Source organism: Eucyclogobius newberryi, unplaced genomic scaffold (assembly GCF_026437365.1).
Source record: "Eucyclogobius newberryi isolate DKJ021-1_F unplaced genomic scaffold, fEucNew1.0.hap1 SCAF_14, whole genome shotgun sequence".
NCBI classification, from domain to species: Eukaryota; Metazoa; Chordata; class Actinopteri; order Gobiiformes; family Gobiidae; genus Eucyclogobius; species Eucyclogobius newberryi.
The window spans coordinates 30,489,368-30,514,774 of NW_027315768.1; the positions used below are offsets into that span (position 1 = coordinate 30,489,368).

At 39.9% G+C, this 25,407-nt stretch overlaps 2 protein-coding genes and 2 non-coding genes across 4 annotated transcripts; 1 reads left to right on the forward strand and 3 right to left on the reverse strand.

Annotated features, from left to right (window-relative positions):
* Positions 1-3,410: 3,410 nt before the first annotated feature.
* On the forward strand, positions 3,411-3,484 carry trnai-aau (transfer RNA isoleucine (anticodon AAU)). Its single transcript has one exon. It is a non-coding gene; the product is annotated as a tRNA-Ile (tRNA).
* A 491-nt stretch (positions 3,485-3,975) lies between these two features.
* trnai-aau (transfer RNA isoleucine (anticodon AAU)) lies at positions 3,976-4,049 on the reverse strand. Its single transcript has one exon. It is a non-coding gene; the product is annotated as a tRNA-Ile (tRNA).
* A 2,702-nt stretch (positions 4,050-6,751) lies between these two features.
* Positions 6,752-22,130, reverse strand: cops8 (COP9 signalosome subunit 8). Its single transcript, XM_072445211.1, has 7 exons — positions 21,975-22,130; positions 21,008-21,078; positions 19,708-19,756; positions 18,667-18,799; positions 11,755-11,862; positions 11,185-11,247; positions 6,752-7,164 (listed from the first exon to the last, which is right to left on the reverse strand). Exons 1-7 carry the CDS (start codon positions 22,044-22,046, stop codon positions 7,085-7,087), a joined length of 576 nt encoding a protein of 191 aa, XP_072301312.1. The 5' UTR covers positions 22,047-22,130; the 3' UTR covers positions 6,752-7,084.
* Positions 15,969-17,566, reverse strand: trim63b (tripartite motif containing 63b). Its single transcript, XM_072445209.1, has one exon. It carries the CDS (start codon positions 17,371-17,373, stop codon positions 16,330-16,332), a length of 1,044 nt encoding a protein of 347 aa, XP_072301310.1. The 5' UTR covers positions 17,374-17,566; the 3' UTR covers positions 15,969-16,329.
* Positions 22,131-25,407: the final 3,277 nt, after the last annotated feature.

The window sequence follows — 25,407 nt, forward strand, 5'->3', positions numbered from 1 at the left end:
AATGTGCTGTTTTTCATGACTATCAAACAGCAGAAACAGCAGATTCACTGACGTCTTCAAGATGGCGGCCACAACAAATAAGTGACTGCCATGTTGGATTGTCTAACTCAGATAAACTCGGGCTCTGAAATGTTACACACGTTTCCAAGAATTCTGAGATATGAGAGTTCCAGTGACAAGTCAAAGCTGGGAAAATCCAACCTGCGACTGACGACTGGACGAGCAGCCTTCTTCACAGAGTGAAGGCAGAGTTATGTGACTGCAGAGTGTTGTGACTGCAGAGTTATGTGACTGCAGAGTGTTGAGACTGCAGAGTGTTGTGACTGCAGAGTTATGTGACTGCAGAGTGTTGAGACTGCAGAGTGTTGTGACTGCAGAGTGTTGTGACTGCAGAGTGTTGTGACTGCAGAGTGTTGTGACTGCAGAGTGTTGTGACTGCAGAGTGTTGTGACTGCAGAGTGTTGTGACTGCAGAGTGTTGTGACTGCAGAGTGTTGTGACTGCAGAGTGTTGAGACTGCAGAGTGTTGTGACTGCAGAGCTGACCATGGTTATAGTGGTGGAAACACTGATAGAACAGGCACAGGACGTTTGGACTGAGACTGTGACTCAGGCCTAATGCAAATGCACCAGTGCCAGGACGAGTGAGGGATGTTCCTGAAGAGTGGACCGTTTGGATACAACAGGCTCAAACTTTGGGAGCTGGTTTCTCTGAGCAGTTTTCACTCTAAATGTGGTCGTGTTGTTGGTCATGAACATTTTATACTAATCAAATCTACTTTATAGCATTTTAGCCACAGGACTTCTCTCTCATTCTCCACCAAGTGAGTGCTAAAGGTGGCTCATGTGAAATGTGCAATGGCCGGGTTATGTATTACCTTGTCTTGTGCTAGCTATTTTTACTTTATTTTATTCTATTATCATTATTTTATTATTATTATCTTATTTTTATCTTTTTTTATTTGTATCTATTTTATTTTATTTCCCCCCCTCCATTCCCTATTAAGATAGGAGAGGAGTTTTGTTAATAAGAGTTTTTTGTTTTGTTCATAAGAGTTCTATTAAGTGTGTTTTTAAACTTCCTATAATCTGTCCTTTCCTCCTGTTTCTACTGCAGTGCAACAACGAAATGTCCCCTTGTGTGGATATTAAAGGATTATCTTATCTTATCTTAATTATAACAGAGCGAGAATATGTGCAATTGTAATGTGGACTGCAACAAATGTTTTTTAAAGTAAATTTAACTAATTTAACTATTTAATACATCTAGTAAATCACACTTTTTCTGATCAAATCAAACCTGTGTCTTATCTTTTGGTCCCTGAGCCTTTTCTCTGGGTAACATTTTATTCATATCAATGTTTATGACCAAAGCTAATGCTAAAATGCTAACGCTAACGGCCCCCCTCGTGCCCCTCCCCCATGTCTTTGTACTTTTAGTTTGTATGTGCCGCAGTCCACAGCGTTGGGAAGAATACTTTGTGTTTAGTTACAGCAGTGGTGCTCAACATGTTTGTGAACCCGAAATAACAACGTAGTAGCCTCATGTCTGATGTTTGATTCTAATTTGAAGATATAAAGCTAGATAAATGACTTTGGCCAACAATCAAGCCTTTTATTAGTTTGTCCTTGTATCAGACAATTATATACATGTGCATTTTTTCTCTCATCTGACGACCCAGTGGTTTTGCATCTATTTATAAGATCAAAAATTAGAGAAGGACAAATAGCACATGTACTTACCAATACCACAACGCATCCCTCTGATTTATCCCTCTGAATACCATCAAAAGAAAGAGTAAGTGTACTGCAATACAGTTACTACAAATGTATGCTTTTAATTTATACTTATAATGAATACTTTTGTAAATCTGATTAAATAAAGATTAAAAAAGGTGTGTTTCTGTTTCTGAGGAGTGAATTACCCTACATCTTATTGTAATTTAAAGGTGCATTATGTCAAATCAAATATTGCTTTTACTGATAAACAGAAGCATTGCTGTGTTTGAATGTGTTAGAGTGATGAACAGAAACAAGCGCCGTGGCAGTCGACAGATGTGACTTTACCTCCGAGTCACTATTTCACTTGATGACTGTGAGGTTAGAAGTCAGATGAGTTCAAACAACACGGCTGATTCACCAGGATTGTCTGAACTCTAAGACTTTCCCTGCAGACATCTAATCTGGTCTTAATTTAGAGCGTCTGAAAGCTGTGGCCATATCTCATCCGCTATAACGCAGCAGTAATACTGTGTTTCCATGACACTGCAGCTCGGTTTTGTTTATTCCAACACAAGTAAAAGTTTCCCCCAGACGCTTTTTAATCTGTGAACAATAATGAGCAAGAGGACGTTTGTAAAAACACAGCTCGAGTGTAAAAAGATTATTATCTATTTGTTGGACTTGACTTGGACTTGACTTGGACTTGACTTGGACTTGATTTGGACTTGACTTGGACTTGACTTGGACTTGATTTAGACTTGACTTGGACTTGATTTGGACTTGACTTGGACTTGGACTTGGACTTGATTTGGACTTGACTTGGACTTGACTTGGACTTGATTTAGACTTGACTTGGACTTGACTTGGACTTGACTTGGACTTGATTTAGACTTGGACTTGATTTAGACTTGGACTTGATTTAGACTTGACTTGGACTTGACTTGGACTTGACTTGGACTTGGACTTGGACTTGATTTGGACTTGACTTGGACTTGATTTAGACTTGACTTGGACTTGACTTGGACTTGATTTAGACTTGACTTGGACTTGACTTGGACTTGACTTGGACTTGACTTGGACTTGATTTAGACTTGACTTGGACTTGGACTTGTCTTGCCAAAGACTTAATTGAGACTTCTTAAGGACCCTTCCCTTCACCTGTGCTTAGTAGTAACAGAATCAGGAGTAATAGTAGTAAAAGGCATAATAATAGTATCTCAAGTGTAAAAAGAAACTGGATGTAAGAATACTTTTCACTGCTTGAATACACAATACAATACAACACTGGAGGGAAGAATACTGCTGATTTTGGGTGAGTTTACATTTAAGAATACACTCACAACTTCTTTAATTTATGAATGTAGAAATCATAGAAAACGTTTGAAGGGGGTTCGTTTTCTACAAAAGAGGGATTAGCCTGAACTAATGTAAGAGACTGGACAGACGCCACATGTTGAAACACTGTGACCTGTTTCATTCCCCGGGAGTTCATGGAGCCTGTGGCGTCCTCACCTTTGGTCCGAGCTGCTTTGAAAGAAGACTTTTCTGCAAACATCGTGTTTCTCCTGCTCGTTCCTCACAGTCACAGACATGTTTTATGTCTGAACCTGTAAAACTCAGTGGTTTGACCTCTTGGATTAAGTTACAGCACAGTTTGCCACATTAAGCGCAGTGGAATGCGCCCTCTTGTGGCCGGTTAGCTCAGTTGGTTAGAGCGTGGTGCTAATAACGCCAAGGTCGCGGGTTCGATCCCCGTACTGGCCATTTACTTTATGGACTTAGTATTAGTGCATGAAATACAGTTTGATATCATTATGATCCTTCTTGATATTAATGACTTGAAGTGCGTATGAGAGGCTTTTACGATGTTCTAATTTTCACTTTATTTGGTGTATTTATACCTGTAAATGTTAGTTTTACACCAATCATATCAAGTAAGTACTATAACATTACAGGAAGTGACATCACACTGGACACACTCATTCCAGAAAAAAAGTGTATGCATAAATTACTCAAAAGAAACACATTTTTTGACTTTCTAAACATAATTCACAAAAATAAAGGTGTCATGGGTGTATTTGGGGTAATTTCTTGTGAAGTGAAATTATAGCCCTAAAAAGTGAGCTATTCTGGAATAACATTTTAATATTTTTTTAGCAACATTTGAAACATATAAAACAGCATTTTAGTTCAATAAGTCGTCCAACCTGTGAGAGGAACTTTAGTTTTATTATCCTGGGAAGTAAAAAAAAGCGTGGCCAGTACGGGGATCGAACCCGCGACCTTGGCGTTATTAGCACCACGCTCTAACCAACTGAGCTAACCGGCCATGTACCTCAAAGAGACGACCAGATGGAACAGAGCATGCGCAGGAAATCAACCAATCCAACAACAGCAGATTTAGACAGCATAATGTGACCTAAAATGTTAATTGAAGCATTAAAAATATCCACCAGGCGTTTGAATTGTATTATTTGCACAGTATTTAGTTGACATATTGACTTATATAGAAAGTTTTAAATCTGTGCGTGTGACATTCCTGTGAAATCTTAAATAACTCTAAAGTCACCTGAACATTGACCTTTGACTAATCGGACTTGATGCCATAACTAAGTGTGTGTGTCGTGTCCCATACCGGGCCCCATTCGACATCTGCGCTTTGGCCCCTGAGTGTAATTATATCTCGCTTCTGCCCCAAGGGGGTCAGAGGCGGCGGAGGCGGGGTCAGAGGCGGCGGAGGCGGGGTCAGAGGCGGCGGAGGCGGGGTCAGAGGCAATGGAGGTCCGACCCGGGGCGCGTGTTCCTTCTCACGTGACGATGTCGGAGCGCGGCCTTGACATTTGGCCGACATGTTTTCAGCAGCACGTGAATAAGTCGCGTGCACGGCAAAAAAAAACTCAAAAAATTCTGTCGCCGGGCCTGCTTTTTGTCCATATTTAGTTCTTTTCTATCACAGATTCGATGCGGGCCTCTTCCATCACCCATTGTAAATAAAATTAGACGGAAAAAAATCTACTTTTGACATTGAAATCGAGACGTTCGCCAATCGTTCCCACAAAACAAACCGTGTCACGAGGTCATTGGAGTGGACTCAAGTGTTTGTCGCTCGGGTCGATGTGTGGATGTGCCGTGGATCAAAGCGCGGCCCAAATCAGATCATAACCGGACGCATTTGAGCCCGAGGGAACGGAACCGCACGAGACTTTGCAGCGCACAGTTCACAGATGGAGGCCAGATTACACCCAATGCACCGCAATGGAATTCAAACACTGGAAACAACAGAATTATCCTGATTAAATGACGGATTAAAAGGCCATAAAAAACCCAGATTGCGCTTGTATAAAGGATAATTGTCTCTTCTAATTGTCCCGGACAGTAGAGGGACATTTAACCTCAGCATTTGACCCACACTTGTAGTTGAAGTGAGTTAAGTTGTTATATTTATTGAAATTGCTACGATGGAGAAGGACGACTAACCACTCTGCTAACTTTTACCTGCTTGGCCCATTCCATGGGCCAAGCAGGTAAAAGTCTGCAGAGGTCACTGGGCTCTGACAAGACTGGCAGCAATCGCAGTCCACATATAGACATTTCAGAGCTAATAAAAGAGATGACAATTGTATGAAGACATTTGATCAAAATTAAAATACTTCATTAACTAGATGTTGTTGTTGTTGCATATAGAGTTGTTATGCTAACGAGTATAACAACTCTATATAATCTATATCGAACTAGAGAGAGAGCGTGTAATATTTATTTTAAAGACGCACTATGAAACTTTTCCTGAGCATATATCATTCTTTTACTTGAGAATGTTCGACAGTAACTGGGCGTCAGCTGCTTGTGTCCATAGCAACAGATGCGTCGAATGCCATAAAGTGGAACATTAATCCGGGCAAAGCAATAACATCGAGTTTAGATATAGCTTTTATTCTTAATTATGAAAAACATTGAAGATAATGTCCAAGCTGTTCTCAAGAAAATCATCAGTATTTTGAAATAAACGTTGATTTAACTTTTTTTGAATTGTGTGATGAATAATTTATGGTGGAAAAGGCAACATGTTTCACAAATGAGTGAAGCGTCTGGTTGTAATACGGATGAATCACTGATGTGGGTGGAATGACTCTGAACTACAGTGTGGACCATGAAAACCATCCATTCATCCATTTTCTACCGCTTGTTCCCTTTCGGGGTCGCGGGTGACTGGAGCCTATCCCAGTGACTTTGGGCCTTAGGCGGGGTACACCCTGGACAGTGGCAAACTCGTCGCACCATGAAAACCATTTGATTTAATTCCTGAACGAACCAACAGACCATTTCACAACCGCAAACGTATAATATAGCGTAATATATAGCTTTGTATTATTTATTGTATTATTTTTAGCTACAACCTGCTACAACGCATCTCTCCTGTTAAAGTGAATGTATTTACGTCTACGGTCATAGCGGTACGGCCACGCCCCCTTTTGGGTGAAAACAAACAGTGTTAACATATGGGCGGGATATACAAATAGCTCAAATTTGATCGTTTTGCTCCAAAATATAACAAAATATTAATACTGGAGACGCAGCAGCCACGGACGAAGAAGTCAGTGAATATTGTAATGTGATCCTGATATCGGATAGGGATCGTTATGAGAAAAAACTGACATCTACAAATATCTAAATCAATCTCCAGGTGATTTGTTTGACACTATACACCTCCCTCCCTCAGGATTGAATTAAAATATTCACCAACAACTTCTCCGTCCGTGGCTGCTGCGTCGCAAAACGATAACATTTGAACAATTTCTATCTCCCGCCCATCTGTTAACACGGTTTGTTTCCACCCAGAAGGGGGCGTGGCCGCTCTGCTGGCACAGGAAGTGACATATGACCAGAGACGTCTACACTGTGCACTGTGTCTCAATAAATACATTACGAATAAATAGATAGAAGTGAAACAGAATGAGCCTCACTTGAGTCGGATGAAACAAACACAGACACTTTTATTTATTAGAAAAGCAAAATATTTATTCATCGTTCTAAACAGAAATGTGAAAAATGAGGTCGGACATTAGCGCTTCATGCGGAAGGCATTTTAACAGACAAACCTTCGAGCGCTTCATCGAGAGCGGACCTCAGCGACAAACTATTCCGTACTGTGGGGGGGGGCAATAAAAACACTTTGAAATCAGAGGTGTGAACGAGTCCGAGGTGAACTAATATATTACAATCGCGAGATATAAAGTGGGCTAAAGGTACGTTCTGGGATTTGCAACCAACACGCAAAAAACGCTGTATTTTTTTGATTGTTGGTCGTGGAGAAGAGACGATGGGGCTGAAGATCCGGGCGGCGGTCTGTGGTGATTTGAGGGTTTATCAGTTCTCCAGGAAAGCCACGTAGTCGGTGAGTCGGGCCAACTGCTGCTCATTGGGAACGAGGGACACCGGGGGCGGATCTGCGGAGAGAGAGGAGATTATGAACGTTACCGAGCGACAACGTGTACGGTCCGAGGAGGAGCTGAAGAGAACGACGCAGCGATTGAGAGGAAGGAAACTTTAAAAAGACATTTCTCTGTTGTATACCGTATTTTCCGGACTATAAGTGGCACCTTTTTTTTTTATAGTTTTGGCCGGGATGCAACTTATACTTATATTTATACTTATATACTTATACTCCAGAGTGACTTATTTATCATATTATTAGTTATTTTCACACTTGCAACCGCATTTCATACTCCAGTGAGACTTGTATATGTTTTTTCTTCTGTATTATGCTTTTTTGGGCTGGTGCGACTTATACTCCGGTGCCACTTATACTCCGGAAAATACGTAAAATTCACTACTACTGAGACAAAGAGAAAAAAAAAGCATAATAGAGAAAAAAAAAACATAAGTCGCGCTGGAGTTTGAAATGCAATTGCAAGTGTAAAAATAACAGTATAAGATAAGATATTCCTTTATTGTCCCACATGGGGAAATTTCATTGGTGCAACGCAGGTAGATACAGAGGTAGATCCAGAAGAACAGATCACTTATAGGAAGTCTGAAAAACACTTTCAGTAGAAGATCTCCTATAAATAAATAAAAACTCCCATAGACAAATAAATAAATAAATACCATTTCATGTGATCCCGACAGTAATTGCACATGAATATGAGTCACGACAGCACATAGATTGCACAGTAATTGCACAATAATTGCACATGAATTCCAACAGCAATTGCACATACGACAGAATTGCACATCAGTATTAGGTTAGGTCAGTATTGCGACGGGATAACGTGACGATCTCCGGGTAAGACGACTGTTCTCCGCAGTTTCATATATAAGTCGCTCCGGAGTATAAGTATAAAGTATAAATGTAAGTAGAAGTTGCACCCCGGGGCAAAATTATGAAAAAAGAATATACGGTAATCATGATGTTTTGCTCACATTTGTAACTCTAAAATTTGATATTGTGACATCCTTAGCGACAGAGTTTTAACTATGGCTGTTGACACCTCAGAAAAATCAAAGTATCGTACTGTAGATATTCAAACGAGCGGTAGAATTTAGCCCGCTGCTACCCTTAGCATTTTTGGACATTCATACCAAGTTGGACCATGTTATTCTTCTTTGTGTTAACATTTGGTACAATATATTAACTAAAGTCTGCGTTTGCTCCTGTAGTTGTTGAACAGTCGGTGCCAGAGCAGCTCTTTGAAATTGAAATGAATGGGACTGGAATAGTGGACGTTCCCGCGGATGCAAACTGTATCTAAACATTTTTAGGAGCAAAAGGAAACTAAAGGGAGAGAGGGAGAGGTGGGAGCGAGAGCGAGAGGGAGAGGTGGGAGAGGTGTAGAGGGAGGCACAGAGAGAGAGAGAGAGAGAAAGAGAGAAAGAGAGAGAGAGAGAGAGGAGAAGTTGAGTCAGAGGGAGATTAGTGACCGGGCCAAAAGCGATCAAAACTATTCACATCTGTTCAGACCTTGTGATCTGCGCTCTGGCCACATGTACGTCCACATGTACGTCCACATGTACGTCCACATGTACGTCCACATGTACGTCCACATGTACGTCCACATGTACGTCCACATGTACGTCCACATGTACGTCCACATGTACGTCCACATGTACGTCCACATGTACGTCCACATGTACATGTACGTCCACATGTACGTCCACATGTACATGTGGACGTACATGTGGACGTACATGTGGACGTACATGTGGACGTACATGTACGTCCACATGTACGTCCACATGTACATGTACGTCCACATGTACGTCAACATGTACGTGACACGACACCGGTTTGATACAGCGCTTTTCAAGAGACGCAAAGACGCTTTACATTATTGGAACGAGCCAGAAGGAAGTAAAGAGGGAAAGTTGTTTAGTTACGTGTCAATAATCGGAATAATTATATATATTATGCAAATTAACTAGTCCTGATGTAGACTTGGTTTAGTCCCAGTTTAGTCCTGATGTAGACTTGGTTTGGTCTTGGTTTAGTCCCAGTTTAGTCCTGATGTAGACTTGGTTTGGTCTTGGTTTAGTCCCAGTTTAGTCCTGATGTAGACTTGGTTTGGTCTTGGTTTAGTCCCAGTTTAGTCCTGATGTAGACTTGGTTTGGTCTTGGTTTAGTCCCAGTTTAGTCCTGATGTAGACTTGGTTTGGTCTTGGTTTAGTCCCAGTTTAGTCCTGATGTAGACTTGGTTTGGTCTTGGTTTAGTCCCAGTTTAGTCCTGATGTAGACTTGGTTTGGTCTTGGTTTAGTCCCAGTTTAGTCCTGATGTAGACTTGGTTTGGTCCTTGTTTAGTCCCAGTTTAGTCCTGATGTATACTTGGTTTGGTCCTGGTTTAGTCCCAGTTTAGTCCTGATGTAGACTTGGTTTGGTTCTGGTTTAGTCCCAGTTTAGTCCTGATGTAGACTTGGTTTGGTCTTGGTTTAGTCCCAGTTTAGTCCTGATGTAGACTTGGTTTGGTCTTGGTTTAGTCCCAGTTTAGTCCTGATGTAGACTTGGTTTGGTCTTGGTTTAGTCCCAGTTTAGTCCTGATGTAGACTTGGTTTGGTTCTGGTTTAGTCCCAGTTTAGTCCTGATGTAGACTTGGTTTGGTCTTGGTTTAGTCCCAGTTTAGTCCTGATGTAGACTTGGTTTGGTCTTGGTTTAGTCCCAGTTTAGTCCTGATGTAGACTTGGTTTGGTCTTGGTTTAGTCCCAGTTTAGTCCTGATGTAGACTTGGTTTGGTCTTGGTTTAGTCCCAGTTTAGTCCTGATGTAGACTTGGTTTGGTCTTGGTTTAGTCCCAGTTTAGTCCTGATGTAGACTTGGTTTGGTCTTGGTTTAGTCCCAGTTTAGTCCTGATGTAGACTTGGTTTGGTCTTGGTTTAGTCCCAGTTTAGTCCTGATGTAGACTTGGTTTGGTCTTGGTTTAGTCCCAGTTTAGTCCTGATGTAGACTTGGTTTGGTTCTGGTTTAGTCCCAGTTTAGTCCTGATGTAGACTTGGTTTGGTCTTGGTTTAGTCCCAGTTTAGTCCTGATGTAGACTTGGTTTGGTCTTGGTTTAGTCCCAGTTTAGTCCTGATGTAGACTTGGTTTGGTCTTGGTTTAGTCCCAGTTTAGTCCTGATGTAGACTTGGTTTGGTCTTGGTTTAGTCCCAGTTTAGTCCTGATGTAGACTTGGTTTGGTCTTGGTTTAGTCCCAGTTTAGTCCTGATGTAGACTTGGTTTGGTCTTGGTTTAGTCCCAGTTTAGTCCTGATGTAGACTTGGTTTGGTCTTGGTTTAGTCCCAGTTTAGTCCTGATGTAGACTTGGTTTGGTCCTTGTTTAGTCCCAGTTTAGTCCTGATGTAGACTTGGTTTGGTTCTGGTTTAGTCCCAGTTTAGTCCCGATATGTGATGTAGGTGCAAGTGTGACCACCCCTAGTTTGCTGTTGTTGTTTTTTTAAAATAAAAACGAAATGAATTGTTGTAAACTAGACAAAAGGGAAAAGAGGCGTTATCATGATGTTTCTTCTCAAGAATTGTAACGCTAAACTGTACTATTGTTACATCCCTATCATCAGGATAATGAAGACAAATATTCAGATGTTCAGTTTAATATATATATTTTTGCATTAATTGTCCAGTCCTACTTTGCATTATTCACGAAATACTTGGTTTGAAATAGTCCCATTTGTGGTCCTTCTGAAGGGATGAGCCATTTCCACTGGGTAAACCAAAAGGAGGGGGCGGAGCTGGGCAGGACATGTGGACTCCAGATGGACCAAAAGAGACATTCCATGATTAGAAAGAGTCTCTTAAACACAGAAGTAAATACGTGTTTTTTTTTCTAGTTTGTTTGGACGGCACAAAGTCATGATTTATGATGGATACAACTAATACTTCTGCTTTCAAGTCTTTACATAAGAAAAGAGTGAAAAGGAGACGTGCTTTGTGAGGGTAGGACAAACAGAAATGGTTGAGTGGACGGGGCGACAGTGCCACCTACCTGGCTTTTTGGGCATCACCATCCGCGTGGCCGGGTCCGCCTGCCAGCCCTGAGTCACCACGCCTGCACAAAACACAACCGTTTATGGTACAAAATACTACATAAAGACGTGATTACAAATTAAAAAACTAAAGTTATGTTGTACAAAAATAAAAGATACTGTATTTTCTGGACAATAAGTTGCACCTTTTTTCATAGTTCTGGCCGGGGTGCGACTTATACTTATACTCCGGAGCGACTTATATGTGATATTATTTGTTATTTTCACATTTGCAACCGCATTTCAAACTCCAGTGCGACTTATATAGGTTTTTTTCTTCTCTATTGTGCATTTTTTGGCTGGTGCGACTTATACTCCGGTGCGACTTATATATGTATTTCTGTGTACTTTAGGTAATTTAAACGTCTATCATTAAACCTCCAGTGGTCTATACAGCACGTGCATATAGTTTGGTCACGTGTTTGTGCCAGATGCCCTCCCCGAAGCAACGAGACACGAGCAGAACCCTTTTTGTGCCCGAGCCGAACGTGAAACACACATTTTTGAATGAAGTAAAACAGGCCCTTTACCTTTTACCGCCTCCTCCACGGAGTAACCCACGAACGAGGCGAAGTCTTCTGCCGAGATGGACGTGTAGGCCTGCGCCACCAAACCGTACGCTCTCTGCCTTGTGCCTTCTGTCAACACAAACAACACAACAAACCATCAATCACAACACACATACTCCCACTAGATAATGCACTGAGAGAGTCAAGAGGTCACGTATCGCCCCAGAATGTTGTCTATAACTAATGTAGAATATTTATAAAGACGATTTTGATGATTAAGCAGGAAGAAAAAAGGATAATTTGTTCTAACAACGTAATCTTTAACCTTGTTTGACTTTATTATGGTGTAGAAAATGAAAAGTGTGGGTAGCCATCTCGGCCGATTATGGAAAAATTGCTAATTGTGTAAATCTTTCCCAGGCAATTACATTTTCTATTTGTGTTTTTAGATCTAGAGTCAAATGCGCACACAAGAGAAGACTGTAATGATGCTACACTAAAACAATCAGTTTGTTCTAACGTTGTCACAGTTTCAAACATGATGTTGATACTAAGCAAGACTCAATTCTCGAGATCTATTAAGATGCTATTTTCCAGGTCATGGTTTTAGACAGACTAAAATGTTCAATAACAAATAATGACACTTTCTTTATTACATTTATTTTATCTGAGAAGGTTCAACATAATTTAAATTCTCTGTTTACGTGACTATTGATATTTGACTGAAATCATCTTAAACTGTACAAATATTATAGATGCTAGAGCAGCAATTTCAGTATTATTCTTATTATTCACAATCATTTCTGCTTTATAGAAAAAAATACCCTAATTTAAAAAAGAGAAGAAATTTTTCCAGACAAAAAAGAGATTAAATCAGAGCTAATTTTGGATTTAATACGGAAAGTCATTAAAAAAATCTGCCTTTTAAACTATCTTTCTTTCCATATTAAAGAATACAGTACATTCTCGACACTGCAAGGTCAAATTGTGTCTCGTTCTTCTTCTTTGGCGTTGGTAAGTGTTACATTACCGCCACCTACTGTAGTTGTACGTCTTTAAAGTATGTGTTTTACTATATACACCGTAAAAAAAGAGAAAGAGCTTTAGTCTCGTTAAAGTGATTTTCTTTAACGCTTGCTCAAGTGAGTATCTAGTCCCGGCACTGGTTTTATCATCGATACGGTTTGAAAATAATAAGATAATCAATTGTCTGCGGAGAACATAACATGACATAGATAAGATGATTCGTCTTGCAGCACAAACGCACTGCTTTCTGCACATGTGCATCCGCTACTCAACGCGCAGACGGCGGTTAGTGAACATGTCCACGTGCCCTTATGCAACGCGGACATGAAACAGGCCTTTAAAGTTCATTGTAAACAACAAATTAGCTGCAGCTTCGGGGGTCCTGTCGATGTCATTCATTTGGGGGAGACGACTTGGGACGGCCCTTCCTCATCGTTCATCACAAGCGTTTTGGCTAAACTGAACGTCAACATCTGCCGCGGGTAATTTCGATGTCGAGCTCATTTTCCACATTTGATAGTGGTAATGTATAATGTCTTTTGAGCGTTTGAGATCATGGGGATTGGTCTGGTTGTTTGTCATGTAAAAATGATTGAAATAATTGCGTTTCACATCTGGGTTTGTTTAAAAGCGAAACAGGCAACTTTTACAGATAATGTGTAGTTGTGTTGTGTGCGTCGGTGTGATCACCAGCTGTTTTATCATCTGCTGGGAACGTTTATTCTGTAAATAAAACTGCAATTATATTTGTAATGTAATATGATTTCCCTGTCCATAACGTCGTCAAACATAGATTCTACGTATAACAGCAGCAGAATGTCCACACTTCAACGTGATGAAAAAGCCTCACAAAATATGAGTGCAGTTTGTGTCATTCTGTCAAGGACTGGACTGAGCTTATAACTGACATGCACGAACAAAAACATTAAAACAAACTAAAAATAACTTTTAAGGATATCTTTTCTCTTTCTTTGTTCCCTCTCTGGTCTGTCTTTTGTCAGCATCTTTTTCACTGCAATGAACAACATGTGTCAGTTTATTAGTGGATTTTTAAAGTACGTTTTGTCTTTGAAGTACAAAACATTTACTCTTTCAATCTTTAACATGTTCTCTTTCATCGTCGCCTTTGCCACATTAATTTAAAAAAATTCCAAATCGCCCCTGTCAAAAATCTGCCCCAAATACGTTTTAATTTACAGCAGCACCCCTCGTGTCCCTTTCACATCGTCACATTCATCCCAGTATCTGCTGACTGGCCGACCCTCCGCCGTGCCCGGGAGATAACCACTCTGCCGCTCTCACACAACCGCATCAGGGTCTGGCCTTTGGGGGTTTTTACGGCCTTAGCAACGCTCCAGTGTGTACCCCCAACAACCCGCCCACCTCCCGCCCTCCATCTCCCGTTCCTCCCGTCCCTCTCGTCTCCCCCGTTTCCCCCTCTCTCCGCTCGGTCCACCGTCCAGGGCTGGACACAGCGCTAACAATAACACTCGGGATGAGAAAAGACAGCTGTGCAGGGGAAGGCCCGGCAGAGTCACTACACCATCGCCCCGGGCAACGGGGAGGCCAAACCGGGATGTTTGGATGTTTGAACGGGTCGGACGGGCGGTTTGTCGAGCAGTTTACAATATTCAAGGGCAAATGTGCACGTTTAACATCGCACTATAACAAGAGAAGTCACAAGATCAGGGCCACGACAATTAACCGATTTAATTATAAATAATAATCGTTCTATGGACTATACAGACTTGGAAACACATGTGATAACACCTTTTTAGAACAAAGACAGTGACATTATTAAAACAAAATGTCAGAAAAGCATCAACTATTTCAGATTTTTATATAGTATTAAGAAAAAAAAAAAAATTAATTGTAAGAATTAAAAAAATAAATACAGAATTTATGTTGGATACTCTGTACTGCCATTTCTATTTTATTGTACAAGGATGTTATTTTACGTCATTTTAATTTTTGCTGTTCCTCTGTGTCATGTTTTTTTTTAAATTATTCTGTTATTTTAACTATGAAAAAAAAAAAACACCAAGTCATGTCAATTCACAGATATTCCACGAAAGTAAACCTAAATGTTATGCGTCTTTATATCTGTCTGTTTATGTCGCTTTAATTTAATCTAACTATTAAATTAAATATCAATGATACCAAAACGGTGTAGAATCCTGACGCCGATCACAAAACGATGCAGGTTCTTAAAATGTTTGCAGACATATGCCAAACGAACAATGAGTAAACTATGTAGGTCAACGGTTCACCGGCACTGCAGCTAAAAATATGCATGTGTGTGATACATCCTGGACTCAAGAGGTCATGTGGCGCTCTGCTTGACACAAGAAACATGTTCAGTATTACATATTTAAAGTGTTTATTTACTGTAATAACAACAGTAAAAAATATAGGTTATTACTAGAACACATTTGGCAGTGGGCGACAGGTAATGCAGTTTTTTATAGCTTGAATAACTGACAGCATTTTCAATTATGGCCTCTTTTTAACCCGGATTTTAATACATATTTTAAAATCAATATAGTTGTATTTGTTTATGAGGATAATATCAGCAAATCAATCATCAGCAAGTGCAAGTTTCTCTGAACAGTGTTGTTCAGTTTGGTTTTAATACTGTTGGTAAGAATGATTTGATGATTGCTTTGAAACTTGCAATTACAATTTCAAGAGGGCCACTGCAAAATATAAATATGAATTTCAAATGATTCAATAGATTACAATCCAATATAGTGTCAGATAACCCTTCTCCATGAATGCCACTTCATAAAAGCTGCTGTGGAGTCAGTTCACGCGACCTGCTTTGAGTTGGGTGTATTTTTACCTCGTCCTTTTGACCATTCTGAGACGCACAAGGAGGACTCGTGTGACAACTGCAGGTCGTTCTTAGCCATGTCGCATTTGGAGCTGCTGAGCAAGGCCCGGGACAAGGCGAGGGGGTTTATGGAGCAGAAACAGGACTCTGCCCTGGCCTTCCATGACAAGTCTATTCCCGGGACACTATCATTCCGTGCCCCCTCACCTCTTAAAAATAGCCCCCGCTTTTCACCAGCAAAGGCAAAGCAGACAGGACAGAGCAAGGGCTTTTATTTTAAGTGCACCCTATCATCAAGTGAGAGCAGTATCTGGCCTGGGCACAACTATGGGACACAAAGAAGCACTTTGAATGTGATAATAAATCTCGAATCATGTTACCTTTCATGCGTCTTTATTCCTCGCTCAAGACAGTTTAAATCAACAGTGAAAAATGCAGCCTCCTTTGGAGGTCCACATATGAACATGTGCAGACATTTATAGCAGACATTTAGCTAGACCTATCTTTAATACACAGCAGCTTTTCACAAGTACAAAAGTATAAAAAATTAAGAAAGTGTCAGACGATAACACTTAACTTAAATATTGCACACTCCAGTGGCCCAAATCCTCTGGAACTTGACCATTCCTCAAAATGCAAAATGTCCCTGCCATAAACACTCAAATAACAAACTTTCAAATAAACATTCTTGAATATTGTCCATAACTTAAGTCCAACGCTTTAATTCAAGTTTTTCATTACTCCTCTTCTTCTTCTTCTTCCTCCTCTTCATCTTCTGCATCCTCAAACTCGTCATCCTCAGGTCCAAAGTCCATCTTGGACAGCACGGCCTCCACGTTCTCTGTGGAAAGGGTGAAGTGGTCCATCTTCTCAAAGCCAGGCTCGGGCCGGTCCTCTCCCAAAGAGCCCTTGGCTGCGTCTTTGGTCTGTGTGATGAGCTTCTTGGAGGCCACCAGGAACTCTGCTGCGCTGTTCTGCTCCAGAGCTCTGACAGCGGAGTCAGTGAGCTCGGTGCTGGCCTGTAGCCTCTCTCCGTACTTCTGGGCTAAAGCCCTGAGCGCAGCCACCTTCTCGTCCTGCTCTTTTCCGATCTGCTCCAACAGCACGGACTTCCTGTCCTCCAGGACGGCGTAGAGGAGGTCGAAGCGCTCGGCCAAGCTCTGCTTTGCACGCTGGGAGTTGTCCTGCACCACTCGGCAGGCCTCGTCCATCTGGTTCAGCAGCGCCTGCAGACGGGCATTAGTGCCCACCAGAGTGTCGATGGCATTGCTCAGCTCTCCCTTCTGGGTCTGGTAGATAGAAGCTAAGGGGGCCACCTCACAGTCCTTATGCTGCCCAAACACCTTACACATAGAGCAGGTGGGCACCTGGCAGGTCACACAATAGATGTTGATCTTCTCTTCTTCATGCTCTTGGCACATCAGCTCTTTAGACTCTTTGGGCTTCAGGTTGGTTTCTGTATTTCCGCTGCCAGTGCCTTCCTGCTGTTGTTTGTAAATGTCGATGATATTTTCCACCAAAAGGTTTCTCTGAAGGCCGTGCACTCCATGGCGGTCCAGCACCACCTCGAAGCGGCAGGTGGGGCATCTAAAGACGCCGCCGGAGAAGCGGTAGGGGTTTCGGGAGTCATAGAGGTCACTGGCGCAGCTTCGGCAAAGGTTGTGTTGGCAGGGCAAGATGACCACAGGTTTGGTAAACATGTCCAGGCAGATGGGGCAGCTCAGCTGCTTCTCCAGGCTGTCCATGGGGCTGGGAGGCCTCACGATAGAGCGGACATCCATGGTGAAAAGTGTGTCCGGGTTTCTCTTCTGTCGCTGGTGAGTATCTGAATGTCCACAAGTGCAACGTCCTCAGCTCTTTGTCCCCTCTGGGGTGTGAGCTCTATAAATAGATGCTGTGCTGGGGGCTGATCCCTTAGGGTATGCTAGTGCCTGACAAATGCTCAAAGTGGTTCTGGGTTAGAGCTAGCAGCCCACAGCTTTATACCGGCCTCACAGCTGTGACACCCGATCTGTGTTTCAGCCAGGCCACACATTCCTCCAGCCTCAGCCCCTGTTCACAGAAGTCCCCTCCTGCAGCGTCACATGTCCCACGGCGGCTGTGGCCCATGAAGAGCTCAGACTTCTGTGTGGGACAAACAGGTCCATGTGACCTGAGTAAGCCCACCTGAGGGAGCCCAGACAGTAAACAACCCTATGCCATAGTGTCATAACGACTGTTTGTGTGCTCCTCTTTCTAGGAACATGATTATTTACTCACCTTCATGTTTATATCATGGTTTAATGAAGAACAAGGTTAATGAGTACTGCGTCAAAATATAGCATATAAGACAAATAAGTCTTAATTCAGTCCACTAAACTATTTTGAGTCTCAGTTTCTTCTCCTTAAAATTACATTGCAACAACTTGACAAAACAGCACTCTCATTAAATTAAAATCCAAACCTCTTAAATAAACATATAACGTATAAATAAATGACATCATGTTTGGTAAACCCAAGTCTTGCATAATTCAAATGTAAGTTCTGAATGAGCTTCAGCGTGACCCGAGCGTCAGTGGTAAACACAGGCTATTCTTACACTCTTTCACAACAACTTTTCCACTAGAACCAGCGATAAACTTGTGCTTTTGCAAGTCCCAGCACAACATTTCAACACAACTTTTAACAACTACAGTCCACATTCTCTTTCGATACTTTTGATCAGGTCGGGCTGGTTTAGACAGGTTTTATTGAGCAAGTCATTTCATTGTTACTCTGGTTCAATAACTCGTGACACACATTTCACTTACAACTAACTTTCCTTTTGGCAGCAACAAACTAAAAGATTTTACTTGGATTAAAACATAAAACTAGAAGGCTCTTTCAAAGTTTCAATTCAACATAATTTAATTCCTTTTGTGGAAACCCATTGAAATAGTTTAATTGCATATTTTAAATTCATTCATTTTAGTCATACAAAGGATATTGGCATCGTTTATCCACTGCATGTTTCAAAGTGTTTTCCATTCTCCACCACAGCCACAATAGGAGGGTTAATAACATTAGCATTAGAAGAGCGCAGAGCAGGGTGTTACCTCGTAGCGCCTCCATCACTGGGAGGATGTTCTCAGTCCACTGATGAGCTGCGATGGATGAGTAAATCCCCGGGAAGTCTCTTTGCCAGATGTGCTGGCCCACGGCCCAAATGGCCACCAACTCCAGGTTTGCCTGAACACAACGACCAGAAGAGTCTCAGCATCTTTCAGCGTTCTGACGGACGACTAACTATTACAATTATTATATCTCTGATTAGTCCACGAAGTCAAACTTATTTCTACTGAACATCGAGACCTTCAAAATGAACTTTTCACCAAAAGAAAGTTTAAATATGGTGACTGACGGCTCCTAGATATAGAATATTTACAAAGTATTGTTGAAAATTCTAAATTGTTCTGTCTTTTTTCAGATCTTAGTTTAATTATGCAGCCATCTTTGTTATAAAAGTACTTTTGAAATGCTTGATAAGAGTCTGTAAAGTCCGGATAATGATTATGAAAATATAATTATGATTGTCTTTGACACACATTATGAATTATTTGTATTCAGCGTATTAGTTATAATAATCCACATTTATAAAAGTGTAGTCGTCTTGTTTCATTCAATTCGGTTAAAAACGTGTGATTACTTGAATCTGATCATGATCTGATTTCTGGAGTAAACAGTTACATCTAATGCGAGTAATGAGATTTATTTCTGATTGTTCACATGTGTTTTGACAAGTAGAATTATGCAAATACAAAAACAATGAAAGAGAAAATGTAAAAGATTGAATGTATAAAATGTAGTGTACTTTGGATTTTAGCGTGACTATTGTATTTAGAAGACCAAATAACACTCTAAACACACAAAAATCTGATCTAATTATTGGGTTATTTTTTTAATGATTCTTGTTCAAGTAGAACTTTTCTGGTCATGTAAACATGCCCATTGTCTTTCAATATGCTTTTAGTGTACTATAATATTGTGTTAATGTAATAGCTTCTAATGGGGAGAAACAAAAGTACAAATAAAACTCTCAGATTAAAAGATCCAGATTCAGGCAGTGTCAGAGTTTTCATCTCCACAGAAGGACTTACAGCTTTTATTGCTTGAGGAATCCTTTTCCAGAGGTACCTTGCGTTATTCCTGTAAAACAGTAAATTGGTATTTAGAGGATACAAAAACATGATGCAACTAATGTCTAACAATATTCCGTTGGGACGTTTTGAATATGAATGAGAATGTGTGTGTTCAGACGTTCCTAATTAGAAGTTTCAATACAATTTTGTATTTTGTAACGCCCAAAATAACAAGAGCAGTGTCCTCGATGGGCGTTAAAGGTTAAAGAATCAAACAATCAAACGCTGATTAAACAACGTTGAAAGGAATTTAACAATTGGATAAGTTTCCTTGCTCTGGGACAAACTACAAAAAATCATGTGGGAAAAAAAGTAGAAACGTCGGGGAGAACCACAGTGAAGGAGAGATCCTACTCCCACAGACGGTCAGCATGGTCCAGGACTGACCCACATCCATTTGCAGAAGGACTTTGCAGACACTAACACTTAGGAAGAGAGAGAGGCTCGTCTAGTGTAGAGAGAGGTCATCCAGGGCAACAGGTCAGGGGTGGGAATCCATTTTCCCATATAGTTCCCAGGAGGACAGAGATATATTGGGAGATATATCGGATAATAATAGTGTATTGTCTAAAACTGTTAAAAATGTACCCCAATAAGAGACAGAAACGTCTATCTAGATTATCATACATTAGAGTCTAGTGTATTTAGGACTAGTCTGGTTTAATCTCCCAAACAAGAGTTTAAAGTGATATTTCATTGAAGTCTCACATAAAACACAAATGGATTGTAAAACTAACCAAAAAAAAGAGCAGAAAGATAACATTATTTTAAAGATTCCATTGCAAATTTGTTATAATTTTCAGCCTTTTTTGACAATAGTTTTCATTATGAACAAATAAAAAACACATTCCAAATATTGAAACTCTGCATATTTCCAAAACAATATGGTTCTTTTTTTTTATATATCTCCCACCTTTATTGGCTAGTGATAAAAGCATAACAAAGCCATAAGTAATCCATCTCTACAAAAGCATTTTATCGTTGACCCTGTGTGCGCCTGTCCTGTAACGCCTCATGCGCCTGTCACCCTGAAGTACCTGCATTTATCAGCCGTTTAGATTCAAGCCACACTTCCCCACAGTCTATTAATACCTAATGTCTAACCGGGACAATGCGCTCGCCATTACTGACCGCGGCCGTAACTGCAAGTATCAGACACGATGACAAGCCAAATGAGCCTCTTGTCGTTTTAAATTCATGAATAAGTGTCTGATGAAAAGCGCCATGTGTTGTAAATGATGCAACAGCACAGACTTACATGTCATTGTGGAGTAAATACAGAGCCAGCAGCTGAGCGTAGACTTGAGGTGTGGCAATGCCCCCTGGAGACTGGAAAAAGAAACACAGGCAGCGTTAATAATATCAGATTTATTTAATAGAGCTGCAAATAATTATTATTTTAGTGGTCGACTGGTCAGCAGTAACTTTTTTGATACGTCAACTAGTAAAACAATTGGATCTGTCATCATTATCCTGCAAATAAATGTGGAAATATGCTGACTGAAGTGTATTGTTTATCAAATCAGGTTGTAATACTTCTAAATAGAGAGCATTTAAGAATAAAGTGAAATATTGATGAACCAGTTTATACTTTATATGGCATTTTGATTTAATAATGCCTCTGTCTTTGTGATAAACATGTTTTGTCATTTGTTGTAGAGTCTGTATAATCCAAATCCAGGTCTTTCATGAGGATGATCTTAAGTCAAAATTGCATGTTTGGGAATGTTTCAGTGTTATTCGAACGTGAATATATAATCTAAATACTTGATATTATAACAGATTTATACTTGCTGCATAATCAATACTAAACGATTATTTCTAGGATATATTGGGATTTAAAAAAAAACATTTTTAACCAATGAAAAGGTGACATAGTGTGACTGAAGGATAATCAGATAACACAATAACAGAGCCATCGTTGTGCTCTTTAAACCATTCAAGCTAGCCGCGATTTCTCTGCATTTTCTTTTTTTTACACAATAAATAGTTGGTGTCACGTTTCTAGATTAGACATATGCATATAGATGGTACTTCGTGAAAGAAAATTCCACACACTAGTTCCATAAATGCTTCAATAAACACAGTTATAAGGATTAGCAGTGCACCGAGGCTAGCGCTAGCACAGTCATAACACAGGCCGAAAACAGAGACGCACGGGCCGGTCACGAAGTCAAACTAACTCCTGACACGAAACACACTTCATCCTCAAACTGTGCTCTCACCTCGAGCTCCTGCGCTTCACACTGCTCCAGCACTTTCTCATAGTTGTCTTCCATGATCACAGCTGTAGGCATGATGATGCCCAGCCGCTGTGCACAGACTCCACTTCCGCCCGACTCAGGCAAACGCCGCGGAAAAACCGGTGCTTCCCCCTAGTGGAGGGGAAAAGAATTGTCGAGAAATTGTTGCTATTTTTCTTTTTAGCCTCGAATCAGAATCAGAAAAGGTTTAATGCCATTGCCAATGAACACAATTCACAAACATAATTTGCTTTGGTGATTCGGTGCAACATAGAACAATGAACAATAATAAAGCAACATATATCAAATCAAAAAGGGCATGCATTAAATAAACAATTTTAAATCTACTATAGGATAAAAATAAAAATAGGTTTACTATGTACACAACATTTACACTTAAATCTACAGATGTAGAACTTGCTTTGGTGATTCGGTGCAACATAAAACATAAAACAATGAACAATGAAAAAATGACATACATAAAATAAAAATGGGCAGGATAAAAGGATAATAGGATGAAAATAAAAAAGGCTTACTATGTACACAACATTTACAGTTAAATCTACAGATGTAGTGCAGAAAGTGAACAGTGCAGAGAGATTGATTAAATTATATAAATCTACTGTATCCTTAACCTTACCTCAAGCCAAAACCCTTAAAAAAATAATTTATTTAGCATAGCTTTTATACAGTATAAACTGTTTTTCATTATATCTTTGATCTTTAAATATGTTTATCTTAGACACACACTTTCACGCCGCTTCTGTTGCTGCTGCATATCTGAATTCATCTTCTGACAAGTGCATGATGTCTCATTTGTATTGTAGAGATCATTATGCACTGTACCTACCTTGATGCTCATGTCATACGTTCAATAATTCAGTCTTGTCAGTCGAGGCGTTGGGTAATGGAGCACATCAGAGCAATGCAAAGCAGTGGTGAAACTGTTTAGTCCTGAAAGACAATCTTTGGACATGAATCAACCAATGAATCAAACATTAGCCTCACAAACAAAATGGCTTCCTCCTCAGTTGTAATGGCACTTTATTACACACAAATATCTCAGATGTTCCCAACATTTACTAGCAAATGTTCGTGTCTAAAATCTTGTAAATGTTCATGTTTTTTCCCCACAAATGTGCTACTTTTTTCTTGCACATTTGCCACTATTTCACAGATGATTTGATGTTTCAAATCTCATAAATATGTATGTTTTATCGTGCAGATTTGCGCGTTTAAATGAACCTACTTCCCCCCGTCATCTAAAAGTGGATCTAATACGTCTGCATAACAACAGACTGCATCACATTAAGGACATTTATTGTAACCAGAAAACAAATAGATCAAGTACAGGCCTCTCTTTTCTCAATTTGTTCATTTATTTTGTTCAATTATTCTTAATGAAGACTTTCTTAAACCAAGCTTGTATATATTTCACGCTGATCACAGCTCATACAGTATTCAAAATAGTTATTGCACGTATTGCATATTTGAGTCATATTTTGCAGCCCCAATGTGCATTCCTTTGATATGCAAATGCTCAAACACTATAATCGGATATCTTTTCAATAATAACAACGCATATTTTTGGCACAGCAGGACCAAAGCGTGGCCATATCAGAGGCTTCCAGTCCACAGCTCTGGTTGAATCCATAATGATTTGGGCCAGTTTTATAGAACTCTGCAGTGTTTTCCCAGTGGGAGAAGTAAGTACTGTAGTAAGTAATGTGGGAGTACTGTAACTCTGTAAACAAAAAGTACTTTAATTCACATTTATTCTAACCTAAAAGCAAAGAGTTAATGAAATGATTTCACTTTTTGGACTCTCCTGTTTCCACGCAGCTCTCCATACCGCTTTTATTTCATTCTTGATACAAGGAAAAGTACCGTATTTTCCGGAGTATAAGTCGCACCAGCCAAAAAAATCCATAATAGAGAAGAAAAAAACATATATAAGTTGCACTGGAGTATGAAATGCGGGTGCAAGTGTGAAAATAACAAATAATATCACATATAAGTCGCTCCAGAGTATAAGTATAAGTCTAACTATAAGTATAAGTCGCACCCCGGCCAAAACTATGAAAAAAGGTGCAACTTATAGTCTAAAATACGGTATGTTTGGAGCTTTGATGTGCCTCTATAGAGACAGTGGAGGATGTGTTTTGACTCAGAGGAAGCGGTGGATTGCCTCACCTTTACGTCACTTGTACAAAAAGTGTAAGAAGCATCTTGTTTCACAGGAGTTATCATTTATTATTTATTGTGTTTTCATGTTTTTTAGACATCCATTGGAGTTTTTTTACAGTCTGATGCAATTGCAAACGTTTGTTAAACAGCACATTCGACATTCCTCAATGGAAGTATCTGGGGGGAAAAAGTGGAAGATGATGCTATTTTAATGGATATGTTACATGTTATGGCCACGGAATATCATAATGTTTTATTTTGCATTATTTGTTTATTTTGGAGATTATGACAGAAAGTCTTTTTTCTTATTTTTGTATTTGTCCAATATGTACATTACAGGTACATACTTAACCACAAATTATACTTTTTGTGTAGATCAAATATAATGTTGAACTATAATTTCAATCCTGGGGGAAAAAAAGAAGGTTGTTTTGTGTGTGGTTATTTAAGCACTAGATAAGCAGGACCTGTGCAGATCTGATTGGTGTCAATAAACAATCTGAACATGGTGCACCCTGGGTAGGTTTACCTTCGACTTTACTCCGACTTGTTCTGACCTCACGTGAAATCCAAACGGGATCAACCAGCTGGAGGAACTCTCGGCTGTTATTGTAATTAGAATTAAAAGCTTATATATTGATTTACCAGGCAATGGTTTGATCCTTTTTATGTTTTAGTTTTTCCTTCTTCCTTTTCCTGTGGCTCAAATATTTGACTTTCTTCATTAAGTTTCCAGTTTTTTCCACTATTTTGTCGAGTTCAATGTCGTCGAGGAGTACGTAGAAAACTTGATTTCAACCACTTTAGTTGTTGAAATCTTTACAGCATTTTGATCTGATGTCAGTTTATCATGTTTGATTAACGGTTTCCAGTTTCCCCCCAATCAACATTCTGATGCTATGCAATTTAAAAATCTGAATGAAAATAAATAAGTACATATTTTGTATGGGAAAAAGTCCTCAAAAAGTTGTGTATACCAGGAATCTGAAACCTATGACTTTGCACATTTCACCATTTAGTTGTTAATTTCTAGGCAATGGTCCTTTTATGCATCCAGGGGGAAATCCACAAATGTAAAACTTGATCATTTCAATAATGACCCTTGAACTTGCAATAGCTGTGACAAAAATCTGCATAACTAGAATTGTACCTACTCCTCCTCTTTATCAATATTATACACGTAGGCCTATAATGTTATAATGTCACTGAAAACCCAGTAATACTTTGA